This window comes from Ovis aries, chromosome 16 (assembly GCF_016772045.2).
Source record: "Ovis aries strain OAR_USU_Benz2616 breed Rambouillet chromosome 16, ARS-UI_Ramb_v3.0, whole genome shotgun sequence".
NCBI classification, from domain to species: domain Eukaryota; kingdom Metazoa; phylum Chordata; class Mammalia; order Artiodactyla; family Bovidae; genus Ovis; species Ovis aries.
In genome coordinates, this window is record NC_056069.1 from 33,559,102 (window position 1) to 33,578,799 (window position 19,698).

The 19,698-nt window shown below is 40.4% G+C and overlaps 1 protein-coding gene across 8 annotated transcripts in view; it reads left to right on the forward strand.

Annotated features, from left to right (window-relative positions):
- The window catches only part of C6 (complement C6), an 84,492-nt gene extending 71,838 nt beyond the window's left edge, over window positions 1–12,654 (forward strand). For all 8 annotated transcript variants that reach the window (XM_042233825.1, XM_042233823.1, XM_042233826.1 and 5 more), the window contains 2 exons: window positions 5,237–5,478; window positions 12,094–12,654. In XM_042233825.1, the coding sequence (XP_042089759.1) occupies window positions 5,237–5,478; window positions 12,094–12,269 (418 nt within the window). In that variant the 3' untranslated portion in view covers window positions 12,270–12,654. The remainder of the gene's footprint in view (window positions 1–5,236; window positions 5,479–12,093) is intronic.
- Window positions 12,655–19,698: the final 7,044 nt, after the last annotated feature.

The window sequence follows — 19,698 nt, forward strand, 5'->3', positions numbered from 1 at the left end:
CCAAGCATGCTGCATCCTGCGTCAGACATAGACTGGCGATTCAATTCACATGATAGTATACATGTTAGAATGTCATTCTCCCAAATCATCCCACCCTCTCCCTCTCCCTCTGAGTCCAAAAAGTCCGTTATACACATCTGTGTCTCTTTCCTGTCTTGCATACAGGGTCGTCATTGCCATCTTCCTAAATTCCATATATATGTGTTAGTATACTGTATTGGTGTTTTTCTTTCTGGCTTACTTCACTCTGTATAATCGGCTCCAGTGTCATCCATCTCATCAGAACTGATTCAAATGAATTCTTTTTAACGGCCGAGTAATACTCCATTGTGTATATGTACCACAGCTTTCTTATCCATTCATCTGCGGATGGACATCTAGGTTGTTTCCATGTCCTGGCTATTATAAACAGTGCTGCAATGAACATTGGGGTACATGTGTCTCTTTCAATTCTGGTTTCCTCGGTGTGTATGCCCAGAAGTGGGATTGCTGGGTCATAAGGTAGATCTATTTGCAATTTTTAAGGAATCTCACACTGTTTTCCATAGTGGCTGTACTAGTTTGCATTCCCACCAACAGTGTAGGAGGGTTCCTTTTCTCCACACCCTCGCCAGCATTTATTGCTTGCAGATTTTTGGATCGCAGCCATTCTGACTGGTGTGAAGTGGTACCTCATTGTGGTTTTGATTTGCATTTCTCTAATAATGAGTGATGTTGAGCATCTTTTCATGTGTTTGTTAGCCATCCGTATGTCTTCTTTGGAGAAATGTCTATTTAGTTCTTTGGCCCATTTTTTGATTGGGTCGTTTATTTTCTGGAGTTGAGCTGCAGAAGTTGCTTGTATATTTTTGAGATTAGTTGTTTGTCAGTTGCTTCATTTGCTATTATTTTCTCCCATTCAGAAGGCTGTCTTTTCACCTTGCTTATATTTTCCTTTGTTGTGCAGAAGCTTTTAATTTTAATTAGATCCCATTTGTTTATTTTTGCTTTTATTTCCAGAATTCTGGGAGGTGGATCATAGAGGATCCTGCTGTGATTTATGTCTGAGAGTGTTTTGCCTATGTTCTCCTCTAGGAGTTTTATAGTTTCTGATCTTACATTTAGATCTTTAATCCATTTTGAGTTTATTTTTGTGTGCGGTGTTAGAAAGTGATCTAGTTTCATTCTTTTACAAGTGGTTGACCAGTTTTCCCAGCACCACTTGTTAAAGAGATTGTCTTTACTCCATTGTATATTCTTGCCTCCTTTGTCAAAGATAAGGTGTCCATATGTGTGTGGATTTATCTCTGGGCTTTCTATTTTGTTCCATTGATCTATATGTCTGTCTTTGTGCCAGTACCATACTGTCTTGATGACTGTGGCTTTGTAGTAGAGCCTGAAGTCAGGCAAGTTGATTCCTCCAGTTCCATTCTTCTTTCTCAAGATTGCTTTGGCTATTCGAGGTTTTTGTATTTCCATACAAATCTTGAAATGATTTGTTCTAGTTCTGTGAAAAATGTGGCTGGTAGCTTGATAGGGATTGCATTGAATTTGTAAATTGCTTTGGGTAGTATACTCATTTTCACTATATTGATTCTTCCAATCCATGAACATGGTATATTTCTCCATCTATTAGTGTCCTCTTTGATTTCTTTCATCAGTGTTTTATAGTTTTCTATATATAGGTCTTTAGTTTCTTTAGGTAGATATATTCCTAAGTATTTTATTCTTTTCGTTGCAATGGTGAATGGAATTGTTTCCTTAATTTCTTTTCTACTTTCTCATTATTCGTGTATAGGAATGCAAGGGATTTCTGTGTGTTGATTTTATATCCTGCAACTTTACTATATTCATTGATGATCTCTAGTAATTTTCTGGTGGAGTCTTTAGGGTTTTCCATGTAGAGGATCATGTCATCTGCAAACAGTGAGAGTTTTACTTCTTCTTTTCCGATTTGGATTCCTTTTATTTCTTTTCTGCTCTGATTGCTGTGGCCAAAACTTCCAGAACTATGTTGAATAGTAGCGGTGAAAGTGGACACCCTTGTCTTGTTCCTGACTTTAGGGAAATGCTTTCAATTTTCACCATTGAGGATAATGTTTGCTGTGGGTTTGTCATAGATAGCTTTTATTATGTTGAGGTATGTTCCTTCTATTCCTGCTTTCTGGAGAGTTTTTATCATAAATGGATGTTGAATTTTGTCAAAGGCCTTCTCTGCATCTATTGAGATAATCATATGGTTTTTATTTTGCTTCTCTTCTTTTCACAGCTATTTGTAAGGCCTCCTCAGACAGCCATTTTGCTTTTCTGCATTTCTTTTTCTTGGGGATGGTCTTGATCCCTGTCTCCTGTACAATGTCACGAACCTCCATCCATAGTTCATCAGGCACTCTATCAGATCTAGTCCCTTAAATCTATTTCTCACTTCCACTGTATAATCATAAGGGATTTGATTTAGGTCATACTTGAATGGTCTAGTGGTTTTCCCTACTTTCTTCAATTTCAGTCTGAATTTGGTAATAAGGAGTTCATGATCTGAGCCACAGTCAGCTTCTGGTCTTGTTTTGGCTGACTGTATAGAGCTTCTCTATACATCTTTTCTATACATTTTTTGACTGCAAAGAATATAACCAGTCTTATTTCAGTGTTGGCCATCTTGTGATGCCCATGTGTAGAGTCTTCTCTTGTGTTGTTGAAAGAGGGTGTTTGCTATGACCAGTGCGTTCTCTTTGCAAAACTTTATTAGCCTTTGCCCTGGTTCATTCTATACTCCAAGGCCATTTGCCTGTTACTCCAAGTGTTTCCTGACTTCCTACTTTTGCATTCCAGTCCCCTATAATGAAAAGGACACCTTTTAGGGTGTTAGTTCTAAAAGGTCTTGTAAGTCTTCACAGAACTGTTCAACTTCAGCTTCTTCAGCATTACAGGTCCAGGCATAGACTTGGATTACCGTGAATTGAATGGTTTGCCTTAGAAATGAACAGAGATCATTCTGTCGTTTTTGAGATTGCATCCAAGTACTACATTTCGGACTCTTTTGTTGACTATCATGGCTAATCCATTTCTTCTAAGGGATTCCTGCCCACAGTAGTAGATATAATGATCATCTGAGTTAAATTCACCCATTTCAGTCAATTTTAGTTCACTGATTCCTTTAGAATGTCGACATTCACTCTTGCCATTTCCTGTTTGACCACTTCCAATTTGCCTTGATTCATGGACCTAACATTCCAGGTTCCTATGCAGTATTTCTCTTTACAGCATCAGATCTTGCTTCTATCACCAGTCACATCCACAAGTGGGTGTTGTTTTTGCTTTGGCGCCTTCCCTTCATTCTTTCTGGAATTATTTCTCCACTGATCTCTAGTAGCATATTGCACACCCATCTTTCAGTATCCTATCTTTTTGCCTTTTCATACTGTTCATGGGGTTCTCAAGGCAAGAATACTGAAGTGATTTGCCATTCCTTTCTCCAGTGGACCACATTTTGTCAGAACTCTCCACCATGACCTGTCTGTCTTGGGTAGTCCTACGTGGTAAATAAAATTAGAATTAAGTTATCGAAGAAGAGAATGAATAAATGGTGAAATAGGAAATCAACAGACTGTGTCCAGTTGTGATATTTCACTTTTTATATATTTTAAACAATGCAGGCTGTTCTAAGGCAATTTTCATCTTCAAAAACACATGTACATAATTGTTGGGGCTTCCCAGGTGGCTCAGTGATAAAGAATTCGCCTACCAATGCAGGAGGCACAGTTTTGATCCCTGGGTCAAGAAGATCCCTTGAAGAGGGGAATGGCAACCCACTGCAGTATTCTTGCCTGGAAAATCCCGTGGACAAGGAGCCTGCTGGGCTACAGTTCATGGAGTCACAAAGGGTCAGACATAACTTGGCGACTAAACAGCAGCAGCAGCAGTTCATAATTGCTACTTTGGAATTTTTCTTCTATTTCTTTGCACCAAGGTTTTTTTCAGCTTTAACACTGATTGCCTCTCACATTCTTCTGAGTTCCAAGTAAAAAAACACTTGTAGGGACACTTTGTTTATTTATTTATGAGACCACTACAGGGACTTTTTCTGTAACATTCCACTGTTGTAATTCAACCCAAAGATGACTCTGTCTATCTTCCTAAGAATCGACCACAAGTGGTCCACCTTGTATGAGCTACCTGCTGCTGGGGTCTCCTCACCCAGAAAATGGCCTTCTAGGGAGAACTCACAACATTCACATTGTCCATGTAACCCGGAGGGAACTTCTTTCTTTGTTTGCAATGCCAGACTATGAGAGCACAGACTGTCCTCTAGAACTGTCTGAATTTCAGCTCAGCCCTCCCTTTCCAGCCTCTTCCTATACGCCTCAGTCCTCTTTGATATGGCACTGAAGGTGTTTGTGAGAGTGACTGGCCCCACAGCTTAAATTCTCTGAACTTAGAAAGTGGCTTTTTGTTCTGTCTCTGGGCTTCAGTTCCTGGAAACAAATTTACACACTGGTGCACTGATTTTTAACTCTGAAGTTGACATCAGAGAAGAAACTCAGGTTTGGAGTAATCAAGTTATTGTCCTCTCAGCAAGAAAAAGACTATGGCTATCTTCTTGTTAACAGGACCCATCCCTTTACTTAGATTTAGTGAGTTAATCAGAGATTGACCTAAAAACTCATGCTGTTAGTCACAATACAAACACACTTGCAATGCTATATAATTATATTTAACACTTTGGTGTTGCAAATGAGTTCAGGGGAAGTGCAAACTAAAATAGACTAGGTTGATCAGAATTAGCTTCAAAATGTAGCCAAGAATTGATCTGGACATAGACAGCTGGAGATGGGAGACAGTGCAACATGGATTGAGCAGGGCATGGGATGGTAGCAAAGGAAGAATAATCTTGTCAGTCTAGAAAATGCTCAATACAATTGTCAGGTGATAAAAAGGGATTAAGGAGGATGGGAAACTGATTCTAGAAAGGAAAGTTGATTGGATGAATTCAAAATAGAAGATTTTGATTATCAGAATTAATGAATTCAGACTTTAATTTGAAGGCAATTGTGAATAGTAACAAGCTTAAAATGATTTGGTTTTTTTTTAGGAAGATGAATCCCAGAGCATGCAAGATTAAATGAGAGACTGAAGAGAGAAACTGGGGGGAAGAGAGAAACTGGGGTACAGAACTAGGTGGAAAGTTAACATATGAGTTGGCTACACACCATCTTTTCTAGTCTTCATGTATTAATGCTTGCTTTTCTCTCCCATATAGCCATTATTCAGAAGAAATCTGTGTGCTTGATACAACATCCAGCCATCACTTTACTTCATCTGCTTGTAAGCTTTTGGCTGAGAAATGTTTAAATAATCAGCAGCTCCATTTTCTACATATTGGTTCATGCGAAGAGGGTCCGCAGTTAAAATGGGGTCTGGAAAGGATAAAACTTTCCTCCAGTAGCACAAAGAATGAATCCTGTGGTTATGACACCTGCTACAACTGGGAAAAATGTTCAGGTAAGCTCCAGTGGTAATTCATACTAAAAAAGCTATCACTTAACCTTCATCTCAGCTAGTACATCTTATTTGTATTTATACATTGTTTCTTATAAAAAAACCTTTCCTTAATCAAAACTAAGTCTTTTTCATTGTAAAAAATGTTAGGAAATGATTTAAATAGAAGGGAAAATTAGAACCCAACCTACCCACAATTAGAAATAACTACTTTAACAACTTTGGTGTAAATCTTTCCAGTCTTTTTCTGTACATACATAATCAGACTCACCTTTCATCCCCAAGTAAGACCACCCATCCTGATCTCACGCTTCAGCACCCCACTTCCCCACCCTTTGGAGGGCCTTTATCAAATTGTCTAAGTTTCCTCTGGCAGATGGAACCAGCTGGGGCCAGCATAGGTAGAGTGCCCTGAGCCCGGACTGGGTTCCTCATCAATACCAATTACCAGAAATATCTGCCTCACGTATTTTGAAGTCCCCTTGTAGTGTCTGGGATCAGCCCACGCTGGTAGGGTTCCATAGGCAGGATGCCTTGAACCCACATGAGGTTCCTTGTGAGCCCAAGCCCTATTCCCCCCTTGTGGAACATTCTCCTACCCTCTACTCCTTCTCTCCTCATTAGATGTGATGTTCCAAGAAGCTCTGGGACTGTATCTACAGAGTCTTCCCTGGCTCAGAGCTAGACCCTCATTCCCAGAGAGCAGCCTGGTGAGCCACTGGCCAGCAGGGTAGTCTTTCTCAAAATTGCTTGAGATCAGAATGCTAGTATGGAGTTGACACTATTTAGAATGGCTTCAATCATTTATATAAAAGAAACACCCCATTAAAAAGTTCCCTGGAGCCTCACACACCTCAGGGATAGCACTGATTATATTACTTGAAAACAATAGGATCAAATACTACATCTTATTTATATATTGCGGTTTTTTTTTCACTTTGATGTATCATGAAATTATTTCCATATCATTATATATTATTCTGCCACATAATTTTAAATGTCTGCAAAAACTTATATGGGCATTTTGTGATTTTACTTAATCAATCTTCAATTTGATATTGAGATTTTCCCCCAGATTTTGCTATTAGAAACAGTGCTGTGATAGACAAATCTATCACAGGTAAATCTATACTCTAAGATTCTATCCTTAGATTTTACTTAAATGGAATGTTTCTAGATAAATACTATTTTAAAATAGAAAGTCTTTGTTGATGCAATGTATCAACTTGCTTTCTAGAAATGTCTTTATCATATTATATTCATATTTACAGTGTGTGATAAAAACTGCCTTTCACACCCTCAACAAACCTTGGGGCTATTACCTGTTTATATCTCTGCCTATTTGATACTTAAAAAATAGTATTACATTTCTATTTTCAGTAAGTGTATTGCCTATTGGCGTTTCATTTGTGAACTGCTTAAAAGCAGAAACTTCACAGCAGTGCATTTGCGCTAAGGTGAAATTGGAACCTGAAATAGTTCAACTGAGCTTCATATAATACATAAATATGGGTTGAAGATTAGGACTTAACAGAACTCACATAGGCAGCTAGATTTCCCTCTGGCCCATCTTCAAAAAATCATCTGAAATCGAGGCATAAAGTAAGCAATGGGAACTTACTGAGTTGTTAACTTCTACCTTTAGCTGAAGCCACTTTAGTTTTGCAAAAACAAAGATAAAAACCTTATTATTACCCTTGACTTCTCTTTCACTTTTCAACCCAGTTCTTTGAGTCAGTCCTGGAAAAAGGGAGATGCTTTATAAACCAAATCCAGGCTTTTCTTGATCCACTGAAAGCTGATTATCAAGGTCCAGCTCCCTTGACAGGTGGCAGGATGAAATCCATGACAGAAGGTCACCATGATTGGCACAGCCAACAGGCCATCTGATGGTGGCTACTCAGCAAGTCACTCTCTGGGGCTTCTCACCTTGTGCCTCGAATAAGGCAATTTCACATCAGTTCAGTTCAGTCACTTAGTCATGTCTGACTCTGTGACCCCATGGACCAAAAGCAAGTCAGGCCTCCCTGTCCTTCACCAACTCCTGGAGTTTACCCAAACTCATGTCCATTGAGTCAGTGATGCCATCCAACCATCTCATCCTCCATCCCCTTTTCCTCCTGCCTTCAATATTTCCCAAAATAAGGGTATTTTCAAATGAGTCAGCTCTTCATATCATGTGGCCAAAATATTGGAGCTTCAGCCTCAGCATCAGTCCCTCCAATGAACACCCAGGACCGATTTCCTTTAGGATGGACTGGTTGGATCTCCTTGCAGTCCAAGCGACTCACAAGAGTCTTCTCCAACAACGCAGTTCAAAAGCATCAATTCTTCGGCACTCAGCTTTCTTCACAGTCCAACTCTCATATCCATACATGACTACTGGAAACACCATAGCCTTGACTAGATGGACCTTTGTTGACAAAGTAATGTCTCTGCTTTTGAATATGCTATCTAGGTTGGTCATAACTTTTCTCCCAAGAAGTAAGTGTCTTTTAATTTCATGGCTGCAATCATCATCTGCAGTGAGTTTGGAGCCCCCAAAAATGAAGTCTGACACTGTTTCCACTGTTTCCCCATCTATTTCCCGTGAAGTCATGGGACCAGATGCCATGATCTTCGTTTTCTGAATGTTGAGCTTTAAGCCAACTTTTTCACTCTCCACTTTCACTTTCATCAAGAGGCTCTTTAGTTCTTCACTTTCTGCCATAAGGGTGGTATCATCTGCATATCTGAGGTTTTTGATATTTCTCCCGGCAATCTTGATTCCAGCTTGTGCTTCATCCAGCCCAGCATTTCTCATGATGTACTCTGCATATAGGTTACATAAGCAGGGTGACAATATACAGCCTTGATGTATTCCTTTTCCTATTTGGAACCAGTCTGTTGTTCCATATCCAGTAACTGTTGCTTCCTGACCTGCATATAGGTTTCTTAAGAGGCAGGTCAAGTGGTCTGGTATTCCCATCTCTTTCAGAATTTTCCACAGTTTCTTGTGATCCACACAGTCAAAGGCTTTGGCATAGTCAATAAAGCAGAAATAGATGTTTTTCTGGAACTCTCTTACTTTTTCGATTATCCAGCGAATATTGGCAATTTGATCTCTGGTTCCTCTGCCTTTTCTAAAACCATCTTGAGCATCTGGAAGTTCACATATTGCTGAAGCCTGGCTTGGAGAATTTTGAGCATTACTTTACTAGCATGTGAGATGAGTACAATTAGTTTGAGCATTCCAATTTTACAAAGAAGATGGAAAACCAGGCCTAAATACTTTCATTGCTTGACTCTAATCATTGTTCAATCATCATGAACACTACTATTCATTTTTTTGTTGCCTGACCAATACCATCACCTAACTGACATCTCTCTCAGAGACAATAATTTGTGATAGATAAGAGCTGAAAGTACTGTACAACTATGTATTTATTTAAATTTTGGATTTAAAAAATAAACTTTTTCTCTAACAATTATAATGTAAGAACATTATTGTCAAAAATACATACAAAAAATAAAAGGGATTTGGACAGCAGGAAGGACAAATGGTGCCTGTCTGTACCACAATAGGTAACACAGGTGTTCGGGGATGTGTTTACTGTTAACATCTATTTCCCTTGTTTATCATGGAGAAAGGTCTTCATGGAACTCCTCTGTTTCAAAGAGTTTCTTTCCCCCCCGCCCCTTTTTCTTTTCCTACAAATTATTCTTTCCAAATTTGGCTGAGTAACAATACATGACTTAACGATTTAGTCAAAATATATCTTTATTTTTAGCCCTTTGCTTAGTGTGTGCGTGCTTAGCCCCTAGGTTAGGTCCGACTCTTTGTGACCCCTACATATATCTAAATCCCATAGTCACCAGGATCCTAAGCTTGTCTTTAAAAGAGAGCAGTCAACTAAAACTATAGTCACAACCTGAAAGTAGAGAGTTATCTTGTTTGGTGGGAACATCTAGGACCACGAGCCTGAGCCCAGGAGGCAGGATCTCAGTAGCTCTGAGAAAGCTGCTCCAAGGATGGGGGCAGGGGAGTCTGGCTATATACAAGTTTGCAACAAAGGGAGCAGGCCCTCTGAACATCAAAGATCAGCTATCAAGTTAAGGAATTTAACATGCTTTGTATGTGAAGATGCAAGCCTTTCGGCTCACTGAACTGATTCCTTTCATATGCACCTCTATCTGGAGCCAATCCTGTTTCCTTCCTTGTTCACCTTAAGGAATGGCAGATGGCTGCTTCTTGCGTTTCCCCAGCTCCTCAGCAATCACCACAGGTGGTGGCAGCATCTGCTAGATCTCAGTTTGGGGAGACCTCATTCACATTCGGAAGCTAGAAATCGCTGATGACTGTGACTGTGCTTAAGTCATTCAGTCGTGTCCAGCTCTTTGCGACCTCATGGACTGTAGCCTACCAGGCTCCTCTGTCCCTGGGGATTCTCCAGGAAGAACCCCTTCAGGGGAACTTCTCAACCCAGGGATCAAACTCAGGTCTCCTGAATTGCAAGCAGATTCTTTACCTGCTGAGCCACCAGGAAAGTCCAATGGCTGTGACATTTCTTGTTTGTTGATATGGCAGGAGATATTTTCATTTCACAGAACATATAAGGTTCGAATACTTAACAAATATTGGTCAAATTAGCAGAATGTCTTGGGGTAGTAAAAATAAAGCATGAACATTACTTAATAAGAGAGTTAAGTCATTTAAAATATCCTTTGATCCTACACACAGTCCAAAAACGGAAAGCATTTTTCCCCTAAAGATATGATCTGCCTGTGCCAGCCTTCTTTAGCTGGTGAGCAAAAGTCAGTGTCACAGAGATATCTGTTCATGTGGCACTCCAGAACAAAAGTATGAACCACAGCATTTATGAAAAGAGGAAACTAAAAAGGTATTTCGTACTCAATCTAACTCAGATATTTTGGCAACATAAATTATCCCTCAAATACTTTTCTTTTTGAATGCTTATACCTGCACCCCAAATCCAGAATTGAAACCAATTGATGAAGCAGAATTAATTAAGCACCTTGTTAAGAGCTGGTTGGGACAAACAGATGGATGAGTCGTGGTTACTGCTCTCTCACAAAGCAGTTGTAAGAGGCTTGGGAGAAAGACATATGAAAAGCTAGCTTTCTCCAGGGGAATCTACCCAGTCCAGAGATTGAACCCCAATCTCCCGCATTGCAGGCAGATTCTTTACCATCCAAGCCACCAGGGAAGCTAATTAACAAAAGACTATAAAAATGTCAGATGTGGTACTGAGAAATTTACACCATTAAAATTTAGTTATAGAAAACCTTGGTGGGGGATATGCGGCTATACAATGCTTCATGGAGGAGTTAAGGCTTATAGACATTGGACATGGGCAGGAATATTGGAAAGAGCATACCAGTCTGGCAAAAGAAGGGAATAGGATGGGCAGTGGACAAAAACTGGACCACCCTTGGGGTCCTTATTGGGAAACAGAGAATGAGTCACTCTATCTGGGATGAAGAAAGCAGAGAATATCTGCTGCAAAGGGACATTGAGGCCAAATGGTGGAAGACCTTGAACTTTGATCAAATGAGCTTATATCCTTTTACTCTAAATTGATTTAATATACTTGGCTTTGGTAACTTTACCCCAAATGGTCATTTTAAAACTCTTTCATGAATACAAGATTTATATGAATTATGAAGTGATGGGGTGGTTTTGAAGCCAAGCCTCATAACCTAGGAATATTCTAGGAAGAAATAAAAAATGTGGTACAGAATTATAAGAAGTGGCACACTTTATTTTCTTGGGCTCCAAAATCACTGCAGAAGGTGTTTGCAGCCATGAAATTAAAAGATGCTTACTCCTTGGAAGGAAAGTTATGACCAACCTAGATAGCATATTTAAAAGCAGAGACATTACTTTGCCAACAAAGGTCCGTCTAGTCAAGGCTATGGTTTTGCCAGTGGCCATGTATAGATGTGAGAGTTGGATGGTGAAGAAAGCTGAGCGCCGAAGAATTGATGCTTTTGAACTGTGGTGTTGGAGAAGACTCTTGAGAGTCCCTTGGACTGCAAGGAGATCCAACCAGTCCATCCTAAAGGAGATCAGTCCTGTGTGTTCATTGGAAGGACTGACGTTGAAGATGAAACTCCAATACTTTGGCCGCCACCTCATGCAAAGCGTTGTCTCATTGGAAAAGACCCTGATGCTGGGAGGGATTGGGGGCAGGAGGAGAAGGGGATGACAGAAGATGAGATGGCTGGATGGCATCACGGACTCGATGCACATGAGTTTGAGTGAACTCCGGGAATTGGTGATGGACAGGGAGGCCTGGCGTGCTGCGATTCATGGGGTCGCAAAGAGTCGGACACGACTGAGTGACTGAACTGAACTGAGCAGCTGATTGGATGTGGCTAGTGAGGGAGAGGAGGTGTCAGAGGTAGCCTGGCTCCTACATCTTACTGACTTACCAGCTGCCTCTCCTCGCTTACATCCAGATGACTCCATTCAACCGCAGTTGGGTCTTTTGAGTCAGTCCCTTTGTGCCCGCATTCTCACTCATTGCCACCAAAGTGCTCGCTGCACTGGGGAGGAGTCAGGTAAAATCAAATCCTAAAGCCCTGTAAAGAGTCACACTGTCTCTCTCCTTGCAGCCACCACCTCCAAGTGTGTCTGCCTGTTACCCTCCCGGTGCACCAAGGGTGGAGACCAACTCTTCTGCGTCAAAATAGGATCATCAGTGAGCGGGAAAACAATGAACATATGTGAAGTAGGAGCTGTAAAATGTGCCAAAAGGGAAATGGAAATACTGCATTCTGGGAGGTGTTAGACCTAACACAATTACCCATAAAACAGAGTTACTACCCCCCCCACCCTCGCAAATAACCCCTACAAAAGGACACTGTTGAATAAACAGCAGACTGGCACATTCAGGAGTTACCGACAAAAATCCTTAGGTGTTAGTTTCACGCAATAATTCTCCCTGCCTCTCTCGTGTCTTCTCCCTCGTCCACTTCCCATCCATGCAGCTCTATAGCATATCTCTAGGTAATAACTTCCGCATCAATCTAGTAAATTCTTCAGTTCATGTCACACTAAAATGATTGGACTTCTGAGGACCTTATGATGCCTGCGGTATTAAGCATACTGACAAGAAGAAATCAGAATAAAAACGATAATTTTCCTCAATGAATCAATAAACATAGAAATCTAAACAACTTGTACAACACATTCTTGAAACCCAACTTTCATGCACTCATTCAATAAATAATTGGGAACGTCTGTAATAAACCTGGCACGATCTAGGGAAACCAGCACTGAATATAACAGACAAAAGCCCTGGTCTTCATGAAGCTCACATTCTTGTGGAGGAAGGCATACAGAACATAATAGAAGCATACAAAATATATAGTATGTTGGATGGTGATGATTCTTATGGAGAAGACAATACAGGGAAAAGTGAGTCCCATCCTTAAACCTCATCTTATGTGAGGAAATATTCCATAGTTAATAACCATCATAGTAAGTACAACTGAATCCAAGTAGAAATTGCCTTGCTTAAAGTAGTTAAATTCCTGAAGTTTCCTCCTTCTTAGGAGACTCTTTTTGCTTCAGCTAAAGTGCATCAGAATGTTTTTAAGCTAAAAGTGTGTGATGGATGGAAAAATCATCAAAAAATTTCAAAAGAATAATTCTTACGGTAAGTCATATCTATTATACTAGGCCCTACCAAGTAGACACTCATTTCTTAGAGAGGCTAGGGTGTCATTTTGAATTGGAGAAGAGAAACATCTTTGGAGCAGTGGTTCTCCAGCATGAGAGTGCATTGGAGTCACTTGGAGCACTTTTTAATATAGATGCCTGCAGCCCACCCCCAGTTCCTGGTTCAGTAGGTCTGGGGTGGGGCTGAGAATCTGTCTTCCTACCAACTTTCCAGGTGGGACTGCTAATGATGATCACATTTTGAAAACTTTCAGTCTAGAAGTGAATCCATCAAGCAGCTAATCCAATTACTAAAGTAACTGATCCCAACTTGAGCCAGTCAGTTTCTAAGCAGGTGAGTAGAAGCAGATTCCCTTCCTCTAAATCTCAATGGGATGCTCACCTAAGGGAAGGGGCTATGAGTCACAGCCATCCAGTGGCACTTTTATTAGGCTTACACATTAAATGTCACTCCTCCTCCATCTCATTAAGATCTCAGCCAAAATCTAAACCATCTTACAGAGTTCCCTGGCTGTCCAGTGATTAGGACTCTGCATCCCCACTGCAGGGGGCACAGGTTCAATCCCTGGTCAGGTAACTAAGATCTCACATGCTGAGCAGCACAGCCCCACCCCCACCCCCCAAAAAATCCCAAATCTTAAAAAAAAAAAAACCCTCTAAAACATCTTGCAATATCAAAGGATAAATATGAGGAAGGAAAAGCCTAGAAACAGAAAGCCCATTTTCCTGGTATAATGGCAACTGAGTGGGAATTGATCTTTGTCCAGGAGTCAGTGACCCATCTTTCCCCATCATACAGCCCTACTCCCTTCTCACTACCAAAGTGGCATAGGCTACTCTTGTAAGTTTTGTGCCCTCAGCACTCCCAAGATGCCAGAATGAAGGCAAAGTTTAGGCATTAAATAGTCCCACATTCAAAGGAGAGACACCAACAACTGAGTCGGGAAACTCTGCTCAGGACTGACTTGGCTCTGCTCTACCAGCTCTCACACCAGCACCACACCTTTCCAGGCTGTACAGCAGGACTAGGGCTGACAGGGGTGGGGGAACGGGGGGCTATGGGGCTCTGCAGGTGCAGGGAGGCAGTGCTCATAGTGAAGATCCTATTACCTCCCCAAAGTCCTTTTCTTCCCCTTGATGAGGGGGAGGGAGATGCTCTAAGTATCCCCTGAGGCCAGGCAACCAAAGCCTTGAGAGAATCACTTGTCAGGGCACCTATATCCAGGATATGTGATGCCACCCTCACCGGCTGGAGGCTGTGGAATCTTAGAACTACCGCTGGTGGGCAGGTTGCTGGAGGAGTTTCTGGGAGGTATGGATCCACACCAGAGGAATTCTCTCTTACATGAGCCCAAGACCCCTTGCTGTCCAGGGCATGTGGGAGGCAGGGTGTTGACAAAATGGTCTGATTGTTTCCATAATGACAAGGGAGTGGTGTGGCATGACTTGGAAAAAAGATGGATGCAGCCCTTTCTCCACCTCAATCCCAAGGCACAGAGAAGAAATGGAGGACTTTGGTGGGTTACATGGCTCCATAGTAAGGAGCACAGAGAAGAAGAAAGGCAGGAACTCTGAGGCCACCTGTGTCTTGAACATGAACCTATTGGGAACACCAAAAGGAAGCATAGCTGCCTCTCTCACAGAAAGTTCTGGGAGACAGCATGGGTAAGAGTAAAGCAGAATGCCACCCCAAGAAAACACAGGGACCACCAATATCATAGAGTCAGATTTAGTAAGAACAAGTGCAGAGGGCATGCCCCATCACTGACTGTTGTATCAAGAAGCTTCTGCCATCTTTCCAAGTCCACTTCCTTCCAACAGCAGAGAACCAGATCCAACAGATGCAGGGGACAAGGGTGTCCTAGAATGAGACATGCCTCTGCCCATCACTTCTAAGAGGGGTGGGAAATTTGCAAGAACCATTCTCATCCCTTCCCTACTCTGAGTCCTCTGACCAACAGGCCTGGCTGATACTGAGGGCAGGGAAGAAGATGAGATATAATTTGGATCTGAGATTAGACACATAACCTGGACTGAATTTTAAAAATAGTAACTGATCAGAAATCTATGTGACCTGTCTCAGACTTAATTGAGGCAAGAGAAGAATGGGGTTTGGCAGAGCATAGAGGAAAACTGTGACTATTGCTAGCTTGCTGAAGCTGTCATAACAAAGCACTGCAAACTGGGCAGCTTAGAAATACATTGTCTCACAGATCGAGGGGGCTAGACATCCAAAATCAGCCTGTCCACCGGACCATGTTCCTTCTGAAGCTTATGGGAGAGAACTCTTCCCTGCTTCCTCTGGCTTCTGGCGTTTGCCAGAAATGCTGCCCATTCCTTAGTTTGTGGGTGCATCACTCTAGTCTTTGCTTCCAGCATCTCATGGCCCTCTTCATTGCCTTCCCTCTGTGCATACCTGTCTGCCTAAATGCGCATTACCATATGCGTACAGCAATCTTGGGTCAGGCCCCCTCTAATGACCTCACCTTAACTGTATTACATCTGTGAAGACCCTATTTCTAAATAAGGTTATGTTTGCAGGTACTAGGTTTTTGGACTTCAACTTGTCTTTTACTGCAGACACAATTCAATCCAGAGCACCCTGACTGGGGGAAAAAATATATATTTTCTATTTATACCCCATAATATAATCAAAGGTTTATACTAGCTATTATATTTATATTGTTTGATTAAAATCAGTCAAGCTTGCTTGCTTGAAAGTATTTTGTTCTTGTACTTGTAGTAATATTCCCTTTTAATGGTGATTAGTTGGTCTTTTTATCACTTTTGTTATCTTTGTTTCAAAGGATTTTTTGAGTGCATGAATCCATTAAAGTTTGCATTAGGCTAATTTGCATACCACTTACCAGTTGAATTTTTCACACTCTGACATTAATATTAATATAGCAATTTAGTACAATAAGTGTTAAAAGCTAGTGATAAAACTGTCGCCACGAAGCAGAGAGCAAAACTGAGACATATTAAATACCTGGAATTTGGACCTAGAGTCTCCAGTGCTGTCCTAGAAGATTAAATAAATTCTAGATCAAAGGTAAAAGCTTTATCCTCTTAGGCTAGAGATGAATGCAAAGCATTCATACTGGTAGCTTAAGTAACTGGAAACCAACTCAAGTCCATTTTTTATATGGATTTTAATTTTTTGTTGATTCTACAGAATAAATGGGACCCCAGTTTAAAGAACTTTATAAATAGACGTGCTATAAATCTCAAATGTCCTAGAAGCAGAGTTCTAAGACTATGATTTTTTCCAGTCCTCTCATGTGGTGACATTCAGGTTTAACCAAATATTTCCTCTTTTTGGCAATCTTCAGTAACGCTCACTAAATTTTAGACTACATCGTTACTCTTTCTACAAAGGCCTACAACTCCCACAACGAACATTCTTTAGAGTTAAAACTTAAGCTATTCTGTTTTTTCTCCTGAAGAGCACCCACAACTAAATGGAACCCATATCCCTTCCTATATTCTGAGTAACAAGGATCTAACAGATCGTGCTGGGTCTGGTCGGTGCTGGGCACCAAATATCCTGAGGCTGGATTAATTGGATTCTTGATGGTTGACTGTCTCCAAGGTCACCTTCATTCTTTAGGGATACATTGTGTATGGAATCAGTGAAGCATCTAGCTGTTAGCCAAATAAATGGTCTGCAGAATTATGGTTGTAACCATTTTATTTTATGAGCGTGAGACAGGCCACTGATACACTATTTGTCTTCTTGACAAGTTCTAGCTACACAGCTTTAGCCCCACATGTCAAATATCAGTTAGCAGAGGTGTGCGTCACCAATCAAGGGACTCCAAGGGAAGGACGGTGCACTGAAAATCATGCTCAGAGATTTATATAGAAAGATGTTCATCACAACATTATTTATAATCGCAAAAAGTTGACAGAGCCTAAACGTCCAATAATAAATCATGCACCTTCCAGACGATAGAACAGTATGAAGCCACTGACAAGCATCCTTTAAAAGGATTTTAAAGGACATAATAAAGAGAAAAATCAGGCTGCAATACTATGTATGCTTACAGTTGTGTAAGTTTTGTGTGTCCACATGCCCTTAGAAAGAATGATTGAGAGAACAAATCTCTGGAATTTGGAATTATTTTTATTTTCTTATTTATATCTTTCTGCATTTCCTAGATTTTCTAGAATCAGCATATATTTTTTAATCTTTTTTCTTTTTATTCCAATCATGAAAGTAGCACAAGCTTATTGCAGATGTTTAGAAAATACAGTACAAATAATTCATACTTAATAAATTATTTTCATATTGATCTGTTCTTATGCTTACATGTTTGCTGCTATTATTCATTACATATATTACTCAGCATGAATTTTTATATATAATCAATCATGAAAATTGTTCTTGAAATGTTCTTTTCAACTTAAGTAGAAAAAACAGATAACTGATTCTGCTTGTATAGAAAACTGATAGCACATTGGCATTGGAGGTCAGACAGCTTGTCTGGTCTAAATTTGCACACATGGTAGTCTTCAGCGAGGCTAGACATGTGAGCCTCACACGGATGCACTCATTCATTCATAAGCATTGTCTGAATACCTGCCAAGCCACAAGGGTTAGACCTATAGTTGTGCAAAGATTTTGGAGGTACTTACAGTACCCTGTGGAGATTTTAAAGGTGTATTTAAATCAGCATTATATAATATAGAAAGCTATTTTAAAATTAGAAGTAAGGATAACATCAGAGAATTAAAAATACTGGACAGTCAATAAAATAAAATCTAAATTCCAAAATTTTATTACAATTGGAGACACTGAACAGCTGTTTGAACTTGAACAAATACCTAAGACTGTTTCCTCACTTAAAAACAGGAAAATACCAGCCAATTCTCTATTTCTTCTGAGAATAGGCTAGAACATATAATACACACAACTACTAAATAGCCTAGAATGCAATGTGCGTTCACCTACTCAAATACTATTATTATTATCATTAACACCAGTGGATAAGAGTGGCTGGACTTCTCCCTTTATTTCCTGCTGTATGAGACCCTTCATCTATTGCCATTCTTTCCACTGAATTGTGATTTATTAAAGAGCCTGTGGGCTTACTTAGATTGTTCAGGGGAGAGAAATGGGTAGAATACTCCGACTAAGCATGCAGACTAAGCTGATGAAATGTGCTTATTCACTGTGCTCACGCAGGCATGACCACAATGAGCAACACCAGCAGTAAAGGTTTTTTAAGTTCTCTTTAGAATGAATCATGCTTCATACCATATAAATGGAGATGGCTCGATGTTTGAAGTCAAAAACCTAACAATCTATGATATCAAAAGCAATGTGGACAGAAGACCCATGATTAGAAAGTGAAGAGGAAATTAGACTGGGCAGCTGGAAATACCCTCCAAGATTATTTGCTTGATACCACCCTACCAGTACTGGGGGCAGGAGAAGGGGACGACAGAGGATGAGATGGCTGGATGGCATCACCAACTCGATGGACGTGAGTTTGAGTGAACTCCGGGAGTTGGTGATGGACAGGGAGGCCTGGTGTTCTGCAATTCATTAGGTCACAAAGAGTCAGACATGACTGAGCTGAACCTTACCAGTATGCAGTGACAGAATAGATTTTGAAAAAGGCTACATTTAACCTAAAATATGACCCTTAATGTGAGGGAAAAGCCATACCACAGTTCCAGTTCATGAGGTGAGATTCTGTTGTCCTTTATAAATCTGTATTTGTAGTAACACTAGGGTATAGAGCACACCCTAACTGAAGCATTTCCATTTTGGTTATAACAACTGAATACTAATTGTTCCTTTAGGGCATGTCTCCCCTTCTACTGAAAGGCAATGATTCACACTGGTACATCTTTGCCATTGTCAAAAATACTGCTCACCATTGCTGGCTCTCCATTTCCCAGGGACCTGGTAGGAACACACTTAGTAGCCCCCATGGGTTAGGGTGCCAGGTAATTGATTCTGACAAATAAAATGTGACCAGAAGTATGTGTGTAGCTTCTGGACAAAACAAGGAATTGCTGGCATGAAGACCTCCCAACACTCCTTTGTTGCACATTTGAAATGGTAGCTCCTCTATCAACCTGATTCACTAGCATGAGCAGAGTCCTCTATAGGTCGTCAAACTTCTGTGGGTATATGGCATGAGCAAAATATAAACCTTTCCGAGGTGTGGGGGTGATATACTTGTTACATTGTTACTACCTGTCTGATCCTAACTGTAACAGATGACATGATGACATAGGAAGCTGATCTCTTTCACTTGCCCAGATTGCATCTAGAACACTCAGTTTCCTGTGGGCATTACTAAGTAAATAGGAATTGCTTTTGGTCTGAATGGAGCCTATAATCACTAATATGATTGGAAAAAAAATACAGAACAAATTAAAATTAGTGAAGAGAAGTGATCATGCTTAGTTCTTAAGTACATTCATAATTGCATCCCTCATTTTATAGAGAAATTGATTAGTGGAAAATTAAAATTAAAAGAAAATAAATCCTTCCATAGAGAGTTTACCAGCTAGGACTA